Here is a 16026-nt window from a genome sequence, read left to right on the forward strand (position 1 = left end):
CTGGAAAGACTATAACGTTGATCCTATGCACAAGTGTGATGTACACAGGTGTGTAAATTTACTTAAATGCATGTCTAAAATTTGAAGGGCTTCCGGAAGAGATTGAATGTGTTGGTTTTAGAAATGTAGTTTAAAATGTTTGAAGAGACTTGATTGGCTTAGTTTGTAAATGAGACCAAACATTATTGTAAAGAACCACCTAGAATAAAAAAAAGAGAGATCTAGAATTGAAAGGGCTGTAAGCCAGCATTGAAAGATTAAGAAAAGAAGTGACTGGGTCGCTGGAATTGTCACTTTAATATATGCAATATAAATTATAATCAAGATAAACCTCAGAATAGTTTCTTTTCCCCCTACACACGGAAAGCAACCTCAAGGTCTCTAAAACCTCTGGTTCAACAGGTGCAGGCTTACAGACGTGAGCAGTGCAGTTCGGTTTTACCCTCAAGGAATGTGAGTTCCAAAGGGATCATCTCCAGGGGTCCTTGTCTGGTTTTTTTCACCTCAGTCTGGTACCCCGTAAGGAGCTGTTGAGTGAGTAAGGGGCTCTTACATCCCAGTGCGTCAGACTTGGAGACACTGTTAGAGACAGATGCAGAGAGCTGGGGCCAGACAGAAAGAAGAGACCAAATGGAGAAAAGATCAGGAAAGGCAAGCCCAGATGACCCAGGACTGGAGATAGAGAAGCCACTTTTTGGGCTCCCCACCCAGTGCCCCATTTCCTACAGGGCCAGGAGCCACCCACCCCTTATTCTGGCCTCTTTCCCCATCAACAGGTGGCCCTGCCCAACCCTCTCACCCACGCCTGGCTGTGCCAGCCCAGTCAAAGCCTCTGCGGGGGGCGGGGGGCAAGGGGCGGGGGGCGGGGGGGGGCGCCCTCCCCCCCTACCGGACTGGATCCCTGCCCCTTTCTGCCCTGTGGCTCCCACCTCAGGGTGAGGGACAGGAGGGGTGAGGGATCCCTTAGCAAAGTGGCTTCCAAAATACAAGGCGAGGGAGGCTGAGGGACAGAAAGACACAGAGATACAGATACTCAGAGCCAGTGAGAGACAGACAGAGACAGAGGGACAGAATGATGTAGACGCAGAGACAGAAACAGGGAGATCAAGAAGGACAGAATCACAGAGGAAAGAGAGGTATTAGAGAAGGAAGGATGCAAAGAGAGACCCTGAGGTATAGAGAGACAGAGACTGAGAATCACTGGCACGTAAAGGGATAGGAGGAAACTTAGGGGGGTGATGGATTTGCTCACTGTCTGGGGTGATGGTTGGGTGTATGTATGTCAAAACTCATCTTGGGGCGCCTGGGTGGCGCAGTCGGTTAAGCGTCCGACTTCAGCCAGGTCACGATCTCGCGGTCCGTGAGTTCGAGCCCCGCGTCAGGCTCTGGGCTGATGGCTCGGAGCCTGGAGCCTGTTTCCGATTCTGTGTCTCCCTCTCTCTCTGCCCCTCCCCCGTTCATGCTCTGTCTCTCTCTGTCCCAAAAATAAATAAAAAACGTTGAAAAAAAAAAAATTTAAAAAAAAACTCATCTAATCGTACTCATCAAATCGTACACATTAAATATACGCAGTTTATTGTACTCCGATTATACCTCAAAGCTGTAAAAAAAGAAAAAGAGAAGTAAAGGAAAATAAGATGAGAAGTCTAGGGGCGCCCAGAGGGCTCAGTCCGTGAAGCATCTGACTCCTGATTTCGGCTCAGGTCACCATCTCACAGTCCTGAGACTGAGCCCTGAGTCTGGCTCCAAGCTGAGTGTGGAGCCTGTTTGGGATTTTCTCTCTCTCTGCCCCTCCCCCTCTTGCTCTCTCTCTCTCCGCCCCCCCCCTCAAAATAAATAAATATCAGAACCATTAAAAAGAGAGAGAACCTCAGAGGCAGATAAAGTGCAGGGGTTAGAGACACAGAAAAAGGCGGGGGGGGGGGGGACTGAGAGACAGACGCGGAGGCACACAGAGAGACGGGAATCCTAAGGTGGGGGAGGATGTGAGGTGGCCGCGGGGGGCGGGATGTGTGATAGGGGGAGACACCCAAAAACAGATACTTGGTGGACGCTTTATATTGAGAGATTTCTCAGAAAGATTTAGAGGGACGCAAAAACAGAGAAAGAAGGCTGTAAGAGTTTGGAAAAAAAACAAAAACAAAAAAACAGAGACACAGGTGGGAAAGCTATAAGGCGGGGACAGAGAGAAGCGGAAGGAGTATAAGGCATGGAAAATAAAGAAAAATCCTGGCGCCAAGAAGAGCGCCCAGAGCAGGTCAGAAGCACGAATGCAAGGCTGGGGGGCAGGGGCTGCAGGTCGAGGTGGCCCAGCCCCGCGGAGACCCCTCCCCATTCCCCGGGCCAGGGAATTAGGGAGTGGCCTTTGGGACTGGGTGGGAGGGGGTGCTCTGGAGGTGGAGGTGGGGGGCAGGCAGGAGGAGTGATTGCTGAGGCCTGACGGGGCGCCTCACTACCTGGGAATGCGCCCCGGGGATCAGTGGGTGGTTATAACCCAGGCCGGGTGCCCGGAGCCCAGGAGGAGGCACGGAAGGACGGCGCAGACCTGAGAAGTCTGTGGCTGAGCTGGGAGCCGGTTCCCCAGCCCCTACCAGGGGGGACGCTTGCTTGGCAGGTGAGGCCTGGGGAAGACCACTGGGAGGAGAGGTGTCTGCCTCTGGCTCTGGGCTTGGATGCATCCCCACTCTCTCTATCCTCCCTCCTTGCCCAACTGGAGAGGGCTGGATGTCTGCTCCTCTGAAGTCTGTAGCTCTTGGGGGATTGGAAGGCAATGTCCTTGTGGTTCCTCTCTGCCCTGGGAAATGGGACAGGGAAGAAAGGGACGTGAGGTAAGGGCTCCCAGAATCACCTGGGCCACCCTGCCCTCTGTCCTTCCCACCAGGTCCAAGTGGCCATGGCTACAGCAGGACCCCCCAGGACGTGGATGGTCGGTGCCCTGATCACGGCTCTGATTCTGGGGGTGAGAGGTAACCAGAACCCCTGTGTGTGCCTGTTGGCAAACTGTGGGTGGGGCTGTGGGTGACTCTCTGAGTGACATTGGAGTGTTTGTCCCAGGGAGACTCTGTGGGTATGGCTCCAGGACTGGGTGACTAGGAGTCGGTGTCCGTATTTGTGATCAAGTGATTGTGTGTGGCTGTGTGCCTGTAACCGTGTGTATGGGTGGGTGGGGGGGGGGTGGGGAGGGGACCTTTTCCCATATCAAGTGACTGCCTGTGACAGGTGCATTACCCTGGAGGCTGTGTGTGTGTGTGTGTGTGTGTGTGACTGTGTGACTGGGTGTGTGTGCATATAGGATCATGTGTGGCTCAGTGTCTGTGCGGGTGCTTGTATGCACGTTATGTGTGTCACTGTGTATGACTGCAGGGATCTGGGGCTCTTGTCCCTGTGTCACCAGATTGCAGGTAACAAACATGCTTGTTACCATGAAATGTGTGGCCAGGTACTTGCAGATAGCCGTTTGTGATCGTGTGATTGTGGCTGAGTGCAAGAATACGGGTGGCTATATTTGGGTTGTGTGACCGCTTGGGGTTCTATGGGTGCGTGTCTGTGACTGTGTGTTTATAGGGGGCTGTGTGACGGCACAGCTGTGTGGGTGGAGTTTCCATTCCTGCCTTAATAGAAGTGGCTGTCACTAGGAGGCAGTGGCTGTGTGCGGGTGGCTGATGCCAGGTCACTTGCACTGTCCCATGCTGGGTTTACTGAGTGTGATATTGTCACCAGGCCAACGTGCCTGTGGGCAGAAGTGCATGTGGTGGTCTCTGCATAGATGTATACGTGCATTCGTATCACTGAGACACTGGGTGGGTGCATGAGGTCTCGTGAGGCGTTCACCGAGTGCGTGTACCTGGGAAGTGTGTGTACCATGAGACGGAGCTGTGCCTGTAGCCATCCCGGGGGAGACCACGCGCGTGTGTGTGTGTGTGTGTGTGTGCGCGCGCCTATTGGTGACAGCCGTTGTGCGCATGTTTCTTGGAGTGTGTGCATAAATGAAGGCGGCACCAGTGCCTGGCATCTCTGGGTCATTGGCAAGAATGTGAACAACTAAACGGACTATGGGGGACTGGCGATGGAGTGAGGTATCCGTGTCTGTCTGTAGGGCGGACGGTATTGGCAGGAGGATTCAGGAGGTACGTTCGTGTTTGAGAAGGCAAAAAATCTGGCCTACTCTCTGCCACCACCCGGCGCCTCTAGCTGAGCACTTTCCTGGTTCTGCTCCCCCAACTCTCGCTCCGCCCAGGGGCTCTGACTCTGCCCCCTTTCCTCAACCGCGCTGCTAGTCCAGGCTTTATCCATAGTCAGGGTCCCCTTGGGCGGCGCAAGCCAGGCCCCACCTGGATGGCTCTCCCTCCTTTTGGCCAGGTTCCACTTCCGGTCCTATCTGCAGCCCTTAGAGCCCAGCCCCTACCTCCTCGCCCAAGTCAGGGCTCTTTAAGAGACCCTGGCCTCTCCAGCTGCCCCCTCCAGGCCTGACCCCACTTCCTGAGCCCAGGTCTTACCCTTAAAGCCCTGGTCACCGGTCCATTCCCCAGGCTCCACCCGCTGAGCCTTGGCTCGGCCTCTGGGGTCGTCCAACTTGACCCTCCCTGGCCCCGCCCACAAAGCTCTAGCCACTCCCAGGAATCTTGAGGTGCAGTCAGAGTCCAGTAAACCACCTGATCCTGGACTCTGTCCTTGAGTTCTAAGCCTTGCCCCTCATCAGAGATTTCACCCTTAGACTCCAGCCTTCGCCCCTAAAGCCCCGGGCCCACCCCTCAGTGTAAGGGCCCTTCGGAAGTCAGACGACCTCTGGCTGGCCCCGCCTCTTGGCTCAAAGGCCCACCCTCTGCGCCCAAGCCCCGCCCCGTCCCCAAACCCCGCCCATTTTCTGCCCCTAGAGCCTGTTCTTGCAAACGATGTTACCTCTTGCGACAACCCCTCTGACGCCGGCACGCGGCCCTCTGGGAGCACGCGGGACCTTGGAGCTGGGGCCCAGGAAGACACCAGGGCAGACGAAGGCAGCAGCAGCCGCATCGTGAACGGGACCGACTGCGAGAAGCTCGGCCAGCCTTGGCAGGCTGCACTGTTGATGCATCCCAACCAGCTGTACTGTGGGGCCGTGCTGGTGCATCCGCAGTGGCTGCTCACAGCCGCCCACTGCCGGAAGCAGTGAGTGGGGCTCTAAGAGCAGGACTGGACAGGGCAGGGGGCAGGGGTGGGGGCATGGAGATGAGGGTCCGGCGGGGATGACGAAGGGGTACAGTTGAGATGGGACTAAGGATGGAGATGGGGGGCAGAGGGCTGAGGCTGGAGAAAGGATCGTGGCGGGGGTGGGAGTTGGGCGCGCGTTGGGTTTGGGGTGGGTGCATATGCTGAGTGGTTTGGAATGGAGATGTGATTCAGAGTGGCTTTAGAGTTTGGGAGGGGGTGGGGCGCAGATACACGGGGTCGGGATGGGGCTGAGGGTAGGGTTGGGATTAGAGTTATGGGGAGTTTTGGAGGCGGTTGGGTTTGAGGTTGGGGTGGTTAGATCGTGTTGGGGATGCACATGTGGTGGTTTCTGTGTACACAAAGGATTCAGGTTGGGGATGGGATGGGTGGAGTCGGGGATGGGACGAGATTTGGGATGTGCTTGAAACTGGATAAAAGCATAGGGTTCGGGGTTGTTGGTAATCTGCACCATCTGCCTTAGATTTTTCAGAATCCGTCTCGGCCACCATTCCCTGTCACCCGTTTATGAATCTGGGCAGCAGATGTTCCAGGGGATCAAATCCATCCCCCATCCTGGCTACTCCCATCCCGGCCACTCCAATGACCTCATGCTCATCAAACTGAACAGAAGAATCCGTGAAACTCAGTATGTTAAGCCCATCAACATCTCCTCCCGGTGTCCGTCTGCTGGAACCAGATGCTTGGTATCTGGCTGGGGAACGACCAGCAGCCCCAGCAGTGAGTGTCCAGGCCCCTCTCGACCCCACCCCTGCCTGCCTTCTCCCCCCCTCTGTCTCTGAGCACTGCCCCTCCCTGTCTTTCTCACTGCTCACTGTGGCCCTACTCTGTGTGTCTCTGACAGTTAAATTCCCCAAGGTCCTCCAGTGCTTGAACATCACCGTGCTAAGTATCGACAGGTGCAAGGAGGCCTATCCAAGACAGATAGATTCCACAATGTTCTGTGCTGGTGACAAGGCTGGCAGAGACTCCTGCCAGGTAAGGCTTGAGACTTCTGCATTTGCTCAGCAAATACACAGCAAGTGCCAACTCTGTAACCTGAAACCTTGCTAAGTGCTGGGAACCCAGCCCTGTCCAGTAGAAATATGTGAGTCACACATGTAACTTTAAATTTTCTAGTAGCTGCATTTTATTTATTATTTTTTAACATTTATTTGTGAGAGGCAGAGACAGAGAATGAGCAGGGGAGGGGGCAGAGAGACAGAGAGAGAGAAAGGGAGACACAGAATCCAGAGCAGGCTCCAGGCTCTGAGCTGTCAGAGGCTGACACAGGGCTCAAACCCACGAACCGTGAGATCATGACCTGAGCTGAAGTCGGATGCTTAACCCAGTGAGCCACCCAGGTGCCCCTATAGTAGCTACATTTTAAAAAGAAACAGGTAAACTTAGCTATTTTAATAATAAATTCTGTTTAACCCCATGTATCCCAAGCACCATGATTTAAAAATGTAGAAAATATAAAACATTTATAAATGAGATTTTTTACATTCTTTTTTAAAAAGGTTATTTTTATTTTGAGAGAGAGAGAAAAAGAGCACATGGGAGGGACAGAAAGAGCTACCATATTAGACAGCACTCACTGGCCTAGAGGGAGAGATCAAGTCTGCTTTGTATGGTTAGGCAGGTTGTGCACTGCAGATATCACATCTAAGGGGGCACCCTTCACGTAATAGATACCAGTTTTGTCTATTTGTTTTGGCAAATTTCAGGCAGATGGCAGTTACATATCTTGTCCCCACAAAATCTGTAGTATGAAAGTTTCCTGACAAATGCTAGTAAACTGCCTTAAGGAAGGAAAACAAAAACTTTCGCTAGGTATTTGAAAAAAGAGAATATTTAATACAGAGGCTTGATTGCAAACTTGTTGGAAGTTTGTTGGAGGGCAGAAAAGGTTAAAAAGAAAAAAAAAAAAAACCTCCAATGGTTGGGCACCTGGCTGGCTCAGCTGGTACAGCATGTGACTCTTGATCTCAGGGTCGTGAGTTCAAGCCCCACATTGGGCATAAAAATTGCTTAAAATAAAATAAAAAAATAAAATTATCTTTAAGCCCCAGTGGTCAAGAAACTGCATAACCAGGGTAATTTCAGAGAATTATAAGAACTGGGTAGGAAATAAAACACAGTTTTATGATAGCAAGTGATGAGGGACAATATTCAAAAGGGTGTTTGGGGAGCATCTGGCTGGCTCAGTCGGAAGAGCATGAGACTCTTGATCTGGGGGTTGTGAGTTCAAGCCCCACACTGGGTGTAGAGATTACTTAAATAAATATACTTTTAAAAATTTTTAATGTTTATTTATTATTTATTTATTTTGAGGGAGAGAGAGAGGCAGAGAGAGAATCCAAACAGGCACTGCACTGTCAGCACCGAGCCCAGTGCAGGGGCTCGATCTCACAAACCACTGTGAGATGATGACCTGAACAGAAATCAAGAGTTGGACACTTAGCCGGCTGAGCCACCCAGGTGCCCCAATATACATATATATTTATTTACTTATAAAAGAATGGTTAGGAGGGCCTCCTCGAAGAGTTGGGTAGAGGCTGAATGACACGAAGGAGTCAGTCTTGCAAAGGCTAAGGGTAAGAAAAACATGTGCAAAGGTCCTGCAGCAGGGAAGAGTCTGGCTGATTCAAAGGACAGAAAAAGCCAGAACGTTTGGGAGACTGAGGGAGGGTGCAGTAGGAGTTGAGCCTGGAGAGATGGGTGGGGGCAAATATTCAACAAATACTCCTTGATCCCCAATACAGAACTTCTTTATGTCCTCATGGAAGCTCTATCCTTTGAGGATGACAGAAATTAAAATTATACTGTTGCAGGGATCAGGACCCTTCCCTGTATTCATGCCCTCAACGGTTCTAGAGGGATTTAAATTCAGGTGTTCCCTGCCAGCAGGATGTACACTTCAGTAACACTGGCAATTAGTAGGCATATCATCCCATTCTGATGGCTGGGCAACCCCTTCCCCACCCCACCCCCAAAAAAGAATTTTACAAACCTGACAATTGCAGCAACTTCCCAATATCATCTCTGTCCCCACGTAACATGGAAACACGTATCTGGAGAGAGAGAGGGATTTTTATCAGAAGAAAACACATCTAATCCACAGGTCAGCATTTAAAATCACTGTAGCTTTTCTGGAGCCCCGTTTAGCACTTTGTTTTTCATTCTGCAGACCTCAAGTAGCTTTTCATACCAGCGTGTGGTCAGGGTGTGGCCCCTGGGAGCAAAAAGTAACAACACTAATACTATCATAATAAGAGCAGCTAATCTCAGACCCCGCTTTATGTCGTTTATGTACATCGATGAGCTCATTAACTCACTTAGCCATTATTGATAGCTCTGTTTTACAGGGGAGGAAGCAAGCTCAGAGCAGTGAAGTCACTGCCTCTCAAAGGAAACTCTGCAGGGATATTAAGCAACATATAATGAAAACAATTAATCTGCAAGAAAGTTGAAAGTTAGAGGTTCACAGGCAGCCAGGCTCTTTTGCCTTGAAACAGTGTCTGCTAACAAAGAAAGAAGCCAGGCTCTGGATTTCTTTATACTGGATACCAGTATCTTGCATAAGCACTCATAAGAAATGACAGTAGAGAGTGGTATTATTATAGGAGAGGAATTGCTGGAGCTGTGGGGAGTTAAACACAGGCAACCCACGGAAGTGGTTCTCAACCTACCCCCAGACCCACCCCAGGGGACACATGGCAGAGCTTGTTCATATTTTTGGTGGTCACAGCTGTCTCCTGGGGAGGAAGGGGGTTACTGGCATCTAGTGCATAGAGGTCAGGGATGCTGCTGAACACCTTACAATGCACAGGACGGTCAGCACAGCAAAGAATAATCTGGCCCCGACGTCAGTGGTGCCCAGGATGAGAAAGCTTCATCCGAGGGCTGAGAACTGCCTCTCTGCAAAGGTGAGGTGTGTAAGAACAAGGTGGATTGCTGCAAGGGCAGGCGAAGAGTGAGGAAGGGAAAGGAAGGCATGTCCAGTAGGAGAAATACAATAATCGAAAGCTGGAAAAGAGAAACAGAAATAGGGACAGGGAGACCCAGTGAGGGCGACACAGGTGGGGGTTGGGTAGAGAGGGGCAAACAGAACTTCTAAGGTTTGGATTTACAGTGATACGTTAACATTCTTTCCCCCTCTCTCCTTCCCTCTCTCTCACCTACGTCTCCGTCACCTCTCTACTTTTTCCGCCTCTGTGTCTCTATCTCTTGCCACCCTGGCCTTTCTTCACCTGTGTGTCTCCCTCTCTCCACCTCTCCACATCTCTGCCTCTCTGTGAGCACCTTTCTCCTCCACAGGGTGATTCTGGGGGGCCTGTGGTTTGCAATGGCTCCCTACAGGGCCTCGTGTCCTGGGGAGACTTTCCCTGTGCCCAGCCCAACAGACCCGGCGTCTACACCAACCTCTGCCAATTCACCAAGTGGATCCAGGACACCATCCAGTCCAACTCATGAGGCATCCCAGGACTGGGCATTCTGGTGTGCCCCATCCTCTGCGGTCCTCACTCTTGCAGGGACCATGACACTCCCTCCAGACCCCTGTTCCCTAACAGGGATTAGCAATCTCAATCTCTCCAGCCCCTCCAAGTCTCCTGGAATCAGGGTCCCCCTTCCCCAACAGTGGGCTGATGCTGTCTCTCCATTCAGGTCCTAGAGACAGTTCCCAGAATGACCAATGTGAGGGCTGCACCTCAGTCTCCCCGGTGCTTCCTTCCTCAGACCCAGAGGCCGTCCCTGCTCTGCAGCTGTGACCCAAATCTGGTCCCAGAAATAAAGCATCTGAGGAGAAGTGGACTCTTGTGTGGTGTCCCGCACTCACTGAATGACCGGGCAGCCAGAAACAAGTCACTTCTGTCCACACCGCTGTGTTTGCTCTATTGGGTTATTTCAGTTGCAAGAAGCAGAGATCTGCTCAAGCCGCTCTGCGTTTTCTTCACAAATGCTGTTTGAGTGGGTATTTTGTGCCAGGAAGCTTCCAGATGCTGAGATTCCACAACAGGCAAAACAGAGAGCAACTTCCTGCCTCACGGAGCTCCCATTTTCACAGGGGAAGACAGACAGTAAAGAGATAGACAAATAAATTATGTACTATAATAAGCATGTAAGTGATATGAATAGAATGAGCACAGAGTACAGGGAAAGAGGAGTGTTAGGAGGGTCCTTATAAGAAGGAGTTGTCGGGGGGGGGGGAGGGGGGGCAGTCAGAGTGAGAGATTAGAAGAGGCTACAAGATGGTTCTGAAGATGAGGGAAAAGGAGAGGAGCCTAAGAATGTAGGTGGCAGTCCAACCGCTCTCTGTAAGCAAGCACAAGACGGGTGCCATGGTGCAAAATACGGACAAATAATACTGACATAATTGCAGATGACAGAGATAACTCAAAGTTGGGATGTTAGGGGGCAAAACGTAGAACAGAGCAGAACGCTAGCTGAGGGGCAATCTTGAGTATGTTTTCCAAAATGATGTTGTTGGTCGATCTGCTCTTGGCAACAGGAAAAAATTCATAGTGCCTTGAATAGTTAGGTTTTAACCTTGCGTACCAAGAAATCCAAGTAAGGGCTGTGAGGGCTCCAGTTCCACTTCTCTCTGCTTCTCTTGGTTCTCCTTGGTGTGTGGTTCCTCAAGATCAATGACAGCAGCGAGTGTCTTTTATTTTTAATGATTATTTTTGAGAGAGAGACAGAGCATGAGCAGGGGAGGGGCAGAGAGAGAAAGGGAGACACAGAATCTGAAGCAGGCTCCAGGCTCTGAGCTGTCAACACAGAGCCCGACACGGGACTTGAACTCACGGAGTGTGAGATCATGACCTGAGCCGAAGTCAAACACTTAACCAAATGAGCCACCACGGGCCCCCAGAGAGTATCTTTCAGAGAAGGGTAACACTTCTCCAGAAACTGCCCCAGCAGAATTCCCTTCATTCTTATTGGTCAAAATTGGGTCACATGCCCTCTCCTAAACCAATCGCAGGCTAGAGGAAATGGAGTAACATGGTTGATTTGCACCAATCAGGATTCATTTTCCAAGACTGAGCCCAGAATGTCCTCTGAGTAGTGGAGGCTTGAGGAAAGGAGCTGCTCCCTGAATAAAATGAAGATTCTCCTATCAAAGAAGAAGAGAAACATGGATGGTAGGTAAACAGCCAAGCGTGTCTCTTATAGGCGTCCTTTTAGCAATATTTTAAAATTAACTTTTCATTGAAGGATAATGTACAAACAGAAATGTGCCTTTTTCATGAGTATTATAAACTCAATGAATTTTCACAAAACAGAAGACATCCTTGTAACCAGCACCAAGATGGAGAAGCAGGATATGACAAGCTCCCCCAGAAGATCTAGGGGCCCCCTTGCAGTCACTACCCTTTGCCAAGTGCAGTGACCTCCTGACTTTTATCACCATCCATTGTTTTTGCCCACTTATAAACTTTGTATGAATAAATATAAATGTATTTTTATAGATTTATGGAAATATAATAAATGCATATAAATAAAATCACACAGTGCATTATCTTGTGTTTGGCTTGTTTTGCTCAGTCTTATATTTGTGTGTGGTTCACCCAGATTTTTGTCTATAGTTGTGGATGTCTCTTCATTATGGCACTGTTTACTTTTGTGTAAATGTACTCCAATTTATTTACCCTTTTTACTATAAATGGACATTGGGTAGTTTCTAGTTTTTTCAACGGTTTAACAGATTTTTTAATGTTTATTTTTTTTAAGAGAAAGAGAGACAGGGTGTGAGTGGGGGAGGGACAGAGAGAGAGAGGGAGACACAGAATCTGAAGCAGGCTGCAGGCTCCAGGCTCCGAGCTGTCAGCATAGAGCCCCATGCGGGGCTCAAACTCATGAACGGTGAAATCATGACCTGAGCCGAAGTCGCACACTCAACCGACTGAGCCACCCAGGCACCTCTCTTCAACAGTTTTAAAGGCAATACGCTGATCTAACACCTGCCAAAGCTATGGTGAAAATTTTAGGAGAAGCACTGTGCTTGACTCCACCACCCCCTACCCTGTCCCCATGCTTCTTTCTCCTGATGGCACAGCCTGGAAGCATTCTGGGTCAGGTTTAGACTCAAGGTTGAGCAGGAGATCAGAAGGGAGGTGTGTGGGCCCGGAGGCAGAGATTGATGTGTTGTGATCTTGTCTGACTCAGCACAGGGCAGCCTGGGCAAAATTGAGATGTAGTTGTTGGATTACCACACAAACCCAACTATTACTCAGGGTGGCACGTAATCCGGATAAAGATGTTCTCCCTGCATGTGGGTGGCCAGGTGATCCAGTTTTAAGCACAAGATGTAAGCTGAAACCCAGTGGGTGGATTTCTCTGGGAAGTTTTTGTTTTGCTGATAAAAGGGTGGGTGTTATGTTTGGAACCTATCCCCTTCCCACCAAGAATGGGGATGCCCAGAGATGGATCAGCCACTTGGCACCACAAGGATAAAAGCCACGGGATAAAGACGACTGCAAGAAGCAAAACGAAGCCTGCACTCTTGGTGACTTGCGTAAGCCCCTGCTCCAGGCGCACACTCCAAACATCCGAACTTGAAACAAGAGAGGACAGAACCTCCAGCAGCTGTGCTACTCTAGTTGGTGTTAGGTATGCTGATACAGAGGAGTTGATGGGAGAAATGAAGTTTCTAGGAACAAAACCTGAGCTTAAGACATTGTGCAGATTTTCCTGGGCAGGATCAACTCTCTCTTCCTGAACGAGGATGTGCCTTTTTCAGTGTGAAGCCTGGCTCCAGAATCAGGAGGGAACAGATGTCTGCAAGTGGCTCCTGTCAAGGGTGGAGAGGACCAGTGTATTTCCTGCATGGTGATGTAAGTGGTAAGGAGAATAGGGCTGTGGTGGTGCAAGAAATAAGCTTCTTGCCTTACCAGATATTAAGACAGGCTGCAAAAATAAAATAATGTAGTTTTTCAAGTGTAGTGTTTAAAATAATTAAATTAAAAAAGTGTAGTGTTAGTGAGTGCAGGAGTAGACAAATGGCTCAGTGAGACAGAAGAGAGAGTTCAGAACTCAATATATTATATACTATGTGGGGAGTTATAAAATATGGTAAAATAGCAATCCAAATTAATGGGAGGAAGATGGTAAGCATAGTAAATATTGTCAGGAAAACTGGCTCAATGTGTGGAGAAAAATATACTTAGATATCTATCTCTACACACAAAGGTAGACTCAAGATGTATTAAAGGCCAATATGTGAAAGATACACTTACAAAGTAAACAGAAGAAAACCAAGGAGATTATCTTCAAATCTTTGTGACAAAGAACAACTTCTTAAGACTTGGAAAGTACAGATCATAGAACAGAACATCGATTAGTCTCATTGTGTCAAAATTAAAAGTAGACTAAAATGAGCCATTAAAACATTTATCAGAATGGGAGAGGTTGGGGTGCCTGGGTGGCTCAGTCAGTTAAGCATCCAACTTCAGCTCAGATCATGATCTTGTGGTTCGTGAGTTCAAGCCCCATGTCAGGCTCTGTGCTGATGGCTCAGAGCCTGGAGCCTGCTTCAGATTCTGTGTCTCCCTCTCTCTCTGCCCCTCCCCTGTTCACACTCTATCTTTCTCTGTCTCTCAAAAATGAATAAATAGTAAAAAAAATTAAAAATTAAAAAATAAAAGAATGGGAGGGGCGCCTGGGTGGCGCAGTCGGTTAAGCGTCCGACTTCAGCCAGGTCACGATCTCGTGGTCCGTGAGTTCGAGCCCCGCGTCAGGCTCTGGGCTGATGGCTTGGAGCCTGGAGCCTGCTTCCGGTTCTGTGTCTCCCTCTCTCTCTGCCCCTCCCCCGTTCATGCTCTGTCTCTCTCTGTCCCAAAAATAAATAAAAAACGTTGAAAAAAAAAATTTTTTAATTAAAAAAAAATTAAAAAAAAAAAGAATGGGAGAGGTCATTTGCAATATTCATAATGTACAAGGGACTAACACCTATAATATGCAAGAAGCACCTGTGAATTAAGAAAAGGGATGGGCACCCTTACGGGAAAATGGGTAAAACTTATGAACAGGCAATTTACAGAAGCAGAATCTAAAAGCTGACATGCATAAGAGGAGATGTTCAAACTCATTTATTATCAGAGAAATGTAAATTTCAACAGCAGTGAGCTACAATTTTACACCAATTAGGCTAGAGAAAATTAGAAGGATGGGCAGTGTTCAGTGTTGTCAGGGATGTACAGGCATCCTGGGATGTTCAAGTGCTACCAGGGTAAGTGTGGGGCCTTCAGCTCTGAGGAAGGATCCGGCACTATTTCATTTAATTAAGTATATACATACCCCATGACTCAGCAATTTCTCTCCTGGCTATACATCCCAAAGAAATTCTTCCACACCCACAAGGGGTCACGTACAAGGATGTGCCTTGCAGTGTTCTTTGTGGTGGCTGGGAGTTGGCAGCCACTGCGTGTCCATCCCTAGGGGGATTGTTGAGTAAATGTGTGGATGCCCATCATGGAGTTCAATGCAATGGGGCAAATGTGTGAACACGGCAACATGGTTGCGTCTTTAAAACAAAATGCTGTTTGAGGGGCACCTGGGTGGTTCAGTTGGTTAAGCGTCCAACTTCAGCTCAGGTCATGATCTCATGGTCCATGAATTCGAGCCCAGCGTTGGGCTCTGTGCTGACAGCTCAGAGCCTGGAGCCTGCTTCAGATTCTGTATCTCCCTCTCTCTCTGCCCCTCCCCTGTTCATGCTCTGTCTCTCTCTGTCTCAAAAATAAATAAACATTAAAAAATTTTTTTAAAATGCTATTTGAAAAGTGAATTAGAATAGAATGAGATATATAATCTAATGCCAATAACATAAGTTAAAATTACAGGCCCATAAGAACCACACTACACATTTTGTAAGACCGAGGGAGGGTGAGAAGAGAGAAGAGAAGGGAGGGATGGAAGGAGAGAGGGAGGGAGGTGGGGGGGCAAGAGAAGGATTCTGTACAAACCAGTGATGATAATGATGCATTTGACATTGAACCTCTGCCCCTAAGGTCTAAAGGGAGTAAAAAATTAGCTTGTTAAATTGTCAAGCCACACCTTGCATAGATAGTGTCCTGAGGCTGAGCCCCTCTGTGGGGCTGGGAAAGTTGTGTGCATTTTGTGTGTCCCCATTCACTGTGGCCATCTTTTGATAGTATTTGGTATCCTTGAATTGTTAAATCAGACGCTAACCCAACTGTGGCTGATTCTTGCTTGATTCTGCACTCCCCCGAAATGCACAGACTTGGCTCAGGACCTCCTCGGAGAGGCTGTGACTGAGGCCCCAAACTGTCATCGGGTGTGGCTAGGAAAGTTGGTGCGTCCTCCACCCGGTGCCCTCGCTCTTGGGATGGTTGACCCTGGCTAAAAACCGAGGTCAGGGAGTGGCCCCAATTTTGTTGGTGGGAGGATCTTCCCCATGCATTCCACACACCAGATAAGCATCTAATTGTTAGCTACAGAGAGGCTGGCTGTGGGTTTACCTTTTATTAGTAAATCATAATGATGATGATGACAACAGCAACCATGTATCGAGTGCCTGACACCTCGCTGCATTCATTGCATGCCTCGTCTCTCCCAGTTATGACAGCAGCCTCAGGACGGAGGCCCTCAAAAAGTCAGTGAGGGGCAGTCAGGTTGGGAGAATTTGGCTCCGTTTCTGCAGCTGGTATGTGGCAGAGCCGGGATATGAATCAAGGGAGTGGGAGGCCTGAGCCTTTGCCCAAAACCACACCGTGCTCCGGCCAACAGAAGCAAATGCAGGGGCACCCTGCCAAAGCCGAAGCTGGGGAGTCTCGACTAAGGCAGTAGGGAGAGAGGGAGGGGGTGAGAGAAGGAAGA

The 16026-nt window shown here is 49.3% G+C and overlaps 1 protein-coding gene across 1 annotated transcript; it reads left to right on the top strand.

Moving 5' to 3' along the window:
• The first annotated feature begins 2480 nt into the window (after positions 1-2480).
• On the top strand, positions 2481-10002 carry KLK5 (kallikrein related peptidase 5). Its single transcript, XM_058708474.1, has 6 exons — positions 2481-2614; positions 2882-2966; positions 4875-5145; positions 5669-5925; positions 6050-6183; positions 9508-10002. Exons 2-6 carry the CDS (start codon positions 2894-2896, stop codon positions 9661-9663), a joined length of 891 nt encoding a protein of 296 aa, XP_058564457.1. The 5' UTR covers positions 2481-2614; positions 2882-2893; the 3' UTR covers positions 9664-10002.
• The last annotated feature ends 6024 nt before the right edge of the window (positions 10003-16026 follow it).

This window comes from Neofelis nebulosa, chromosome 17 (genome assembly GCF_028018385.1).
Source record: "Neofelis nebulosa isolate mNeoNeb1 chromosome 17, mNeoNeb1.pri, whole genome shotgun sequence".
NCBI classification, from domain to species: domain Eukaryota; kingdom Metazoa; phylum Chordata; class Mammalia; order Carnivora; family Felidae; genus Neofelis; species Neofelis nebulosa.

Coding starts and splice junctions, on each gene's coding strand:
- KLK5 (XM_058708474.1), top strand. CDS start 2,894: ATGGCTACAGCAGGACCCCCCAGGACGTGGATGGTCGGTGCCCTGATC. Junction 5,926..6,049: donor AACGACCAGCAGCCCCAGCA/GTGAGTGTCCAG, acceptor TGTCTCTGACAG/TTAAATTCCCCAAGGTCCTC. Junction 6,184..9,507: donor CTGGCAGAGACTCCTGCCAG/GTAAGGCTTGAG, acceptor TCTCCTCCACAG/GGTGATTCTGGGGGGCCTGT.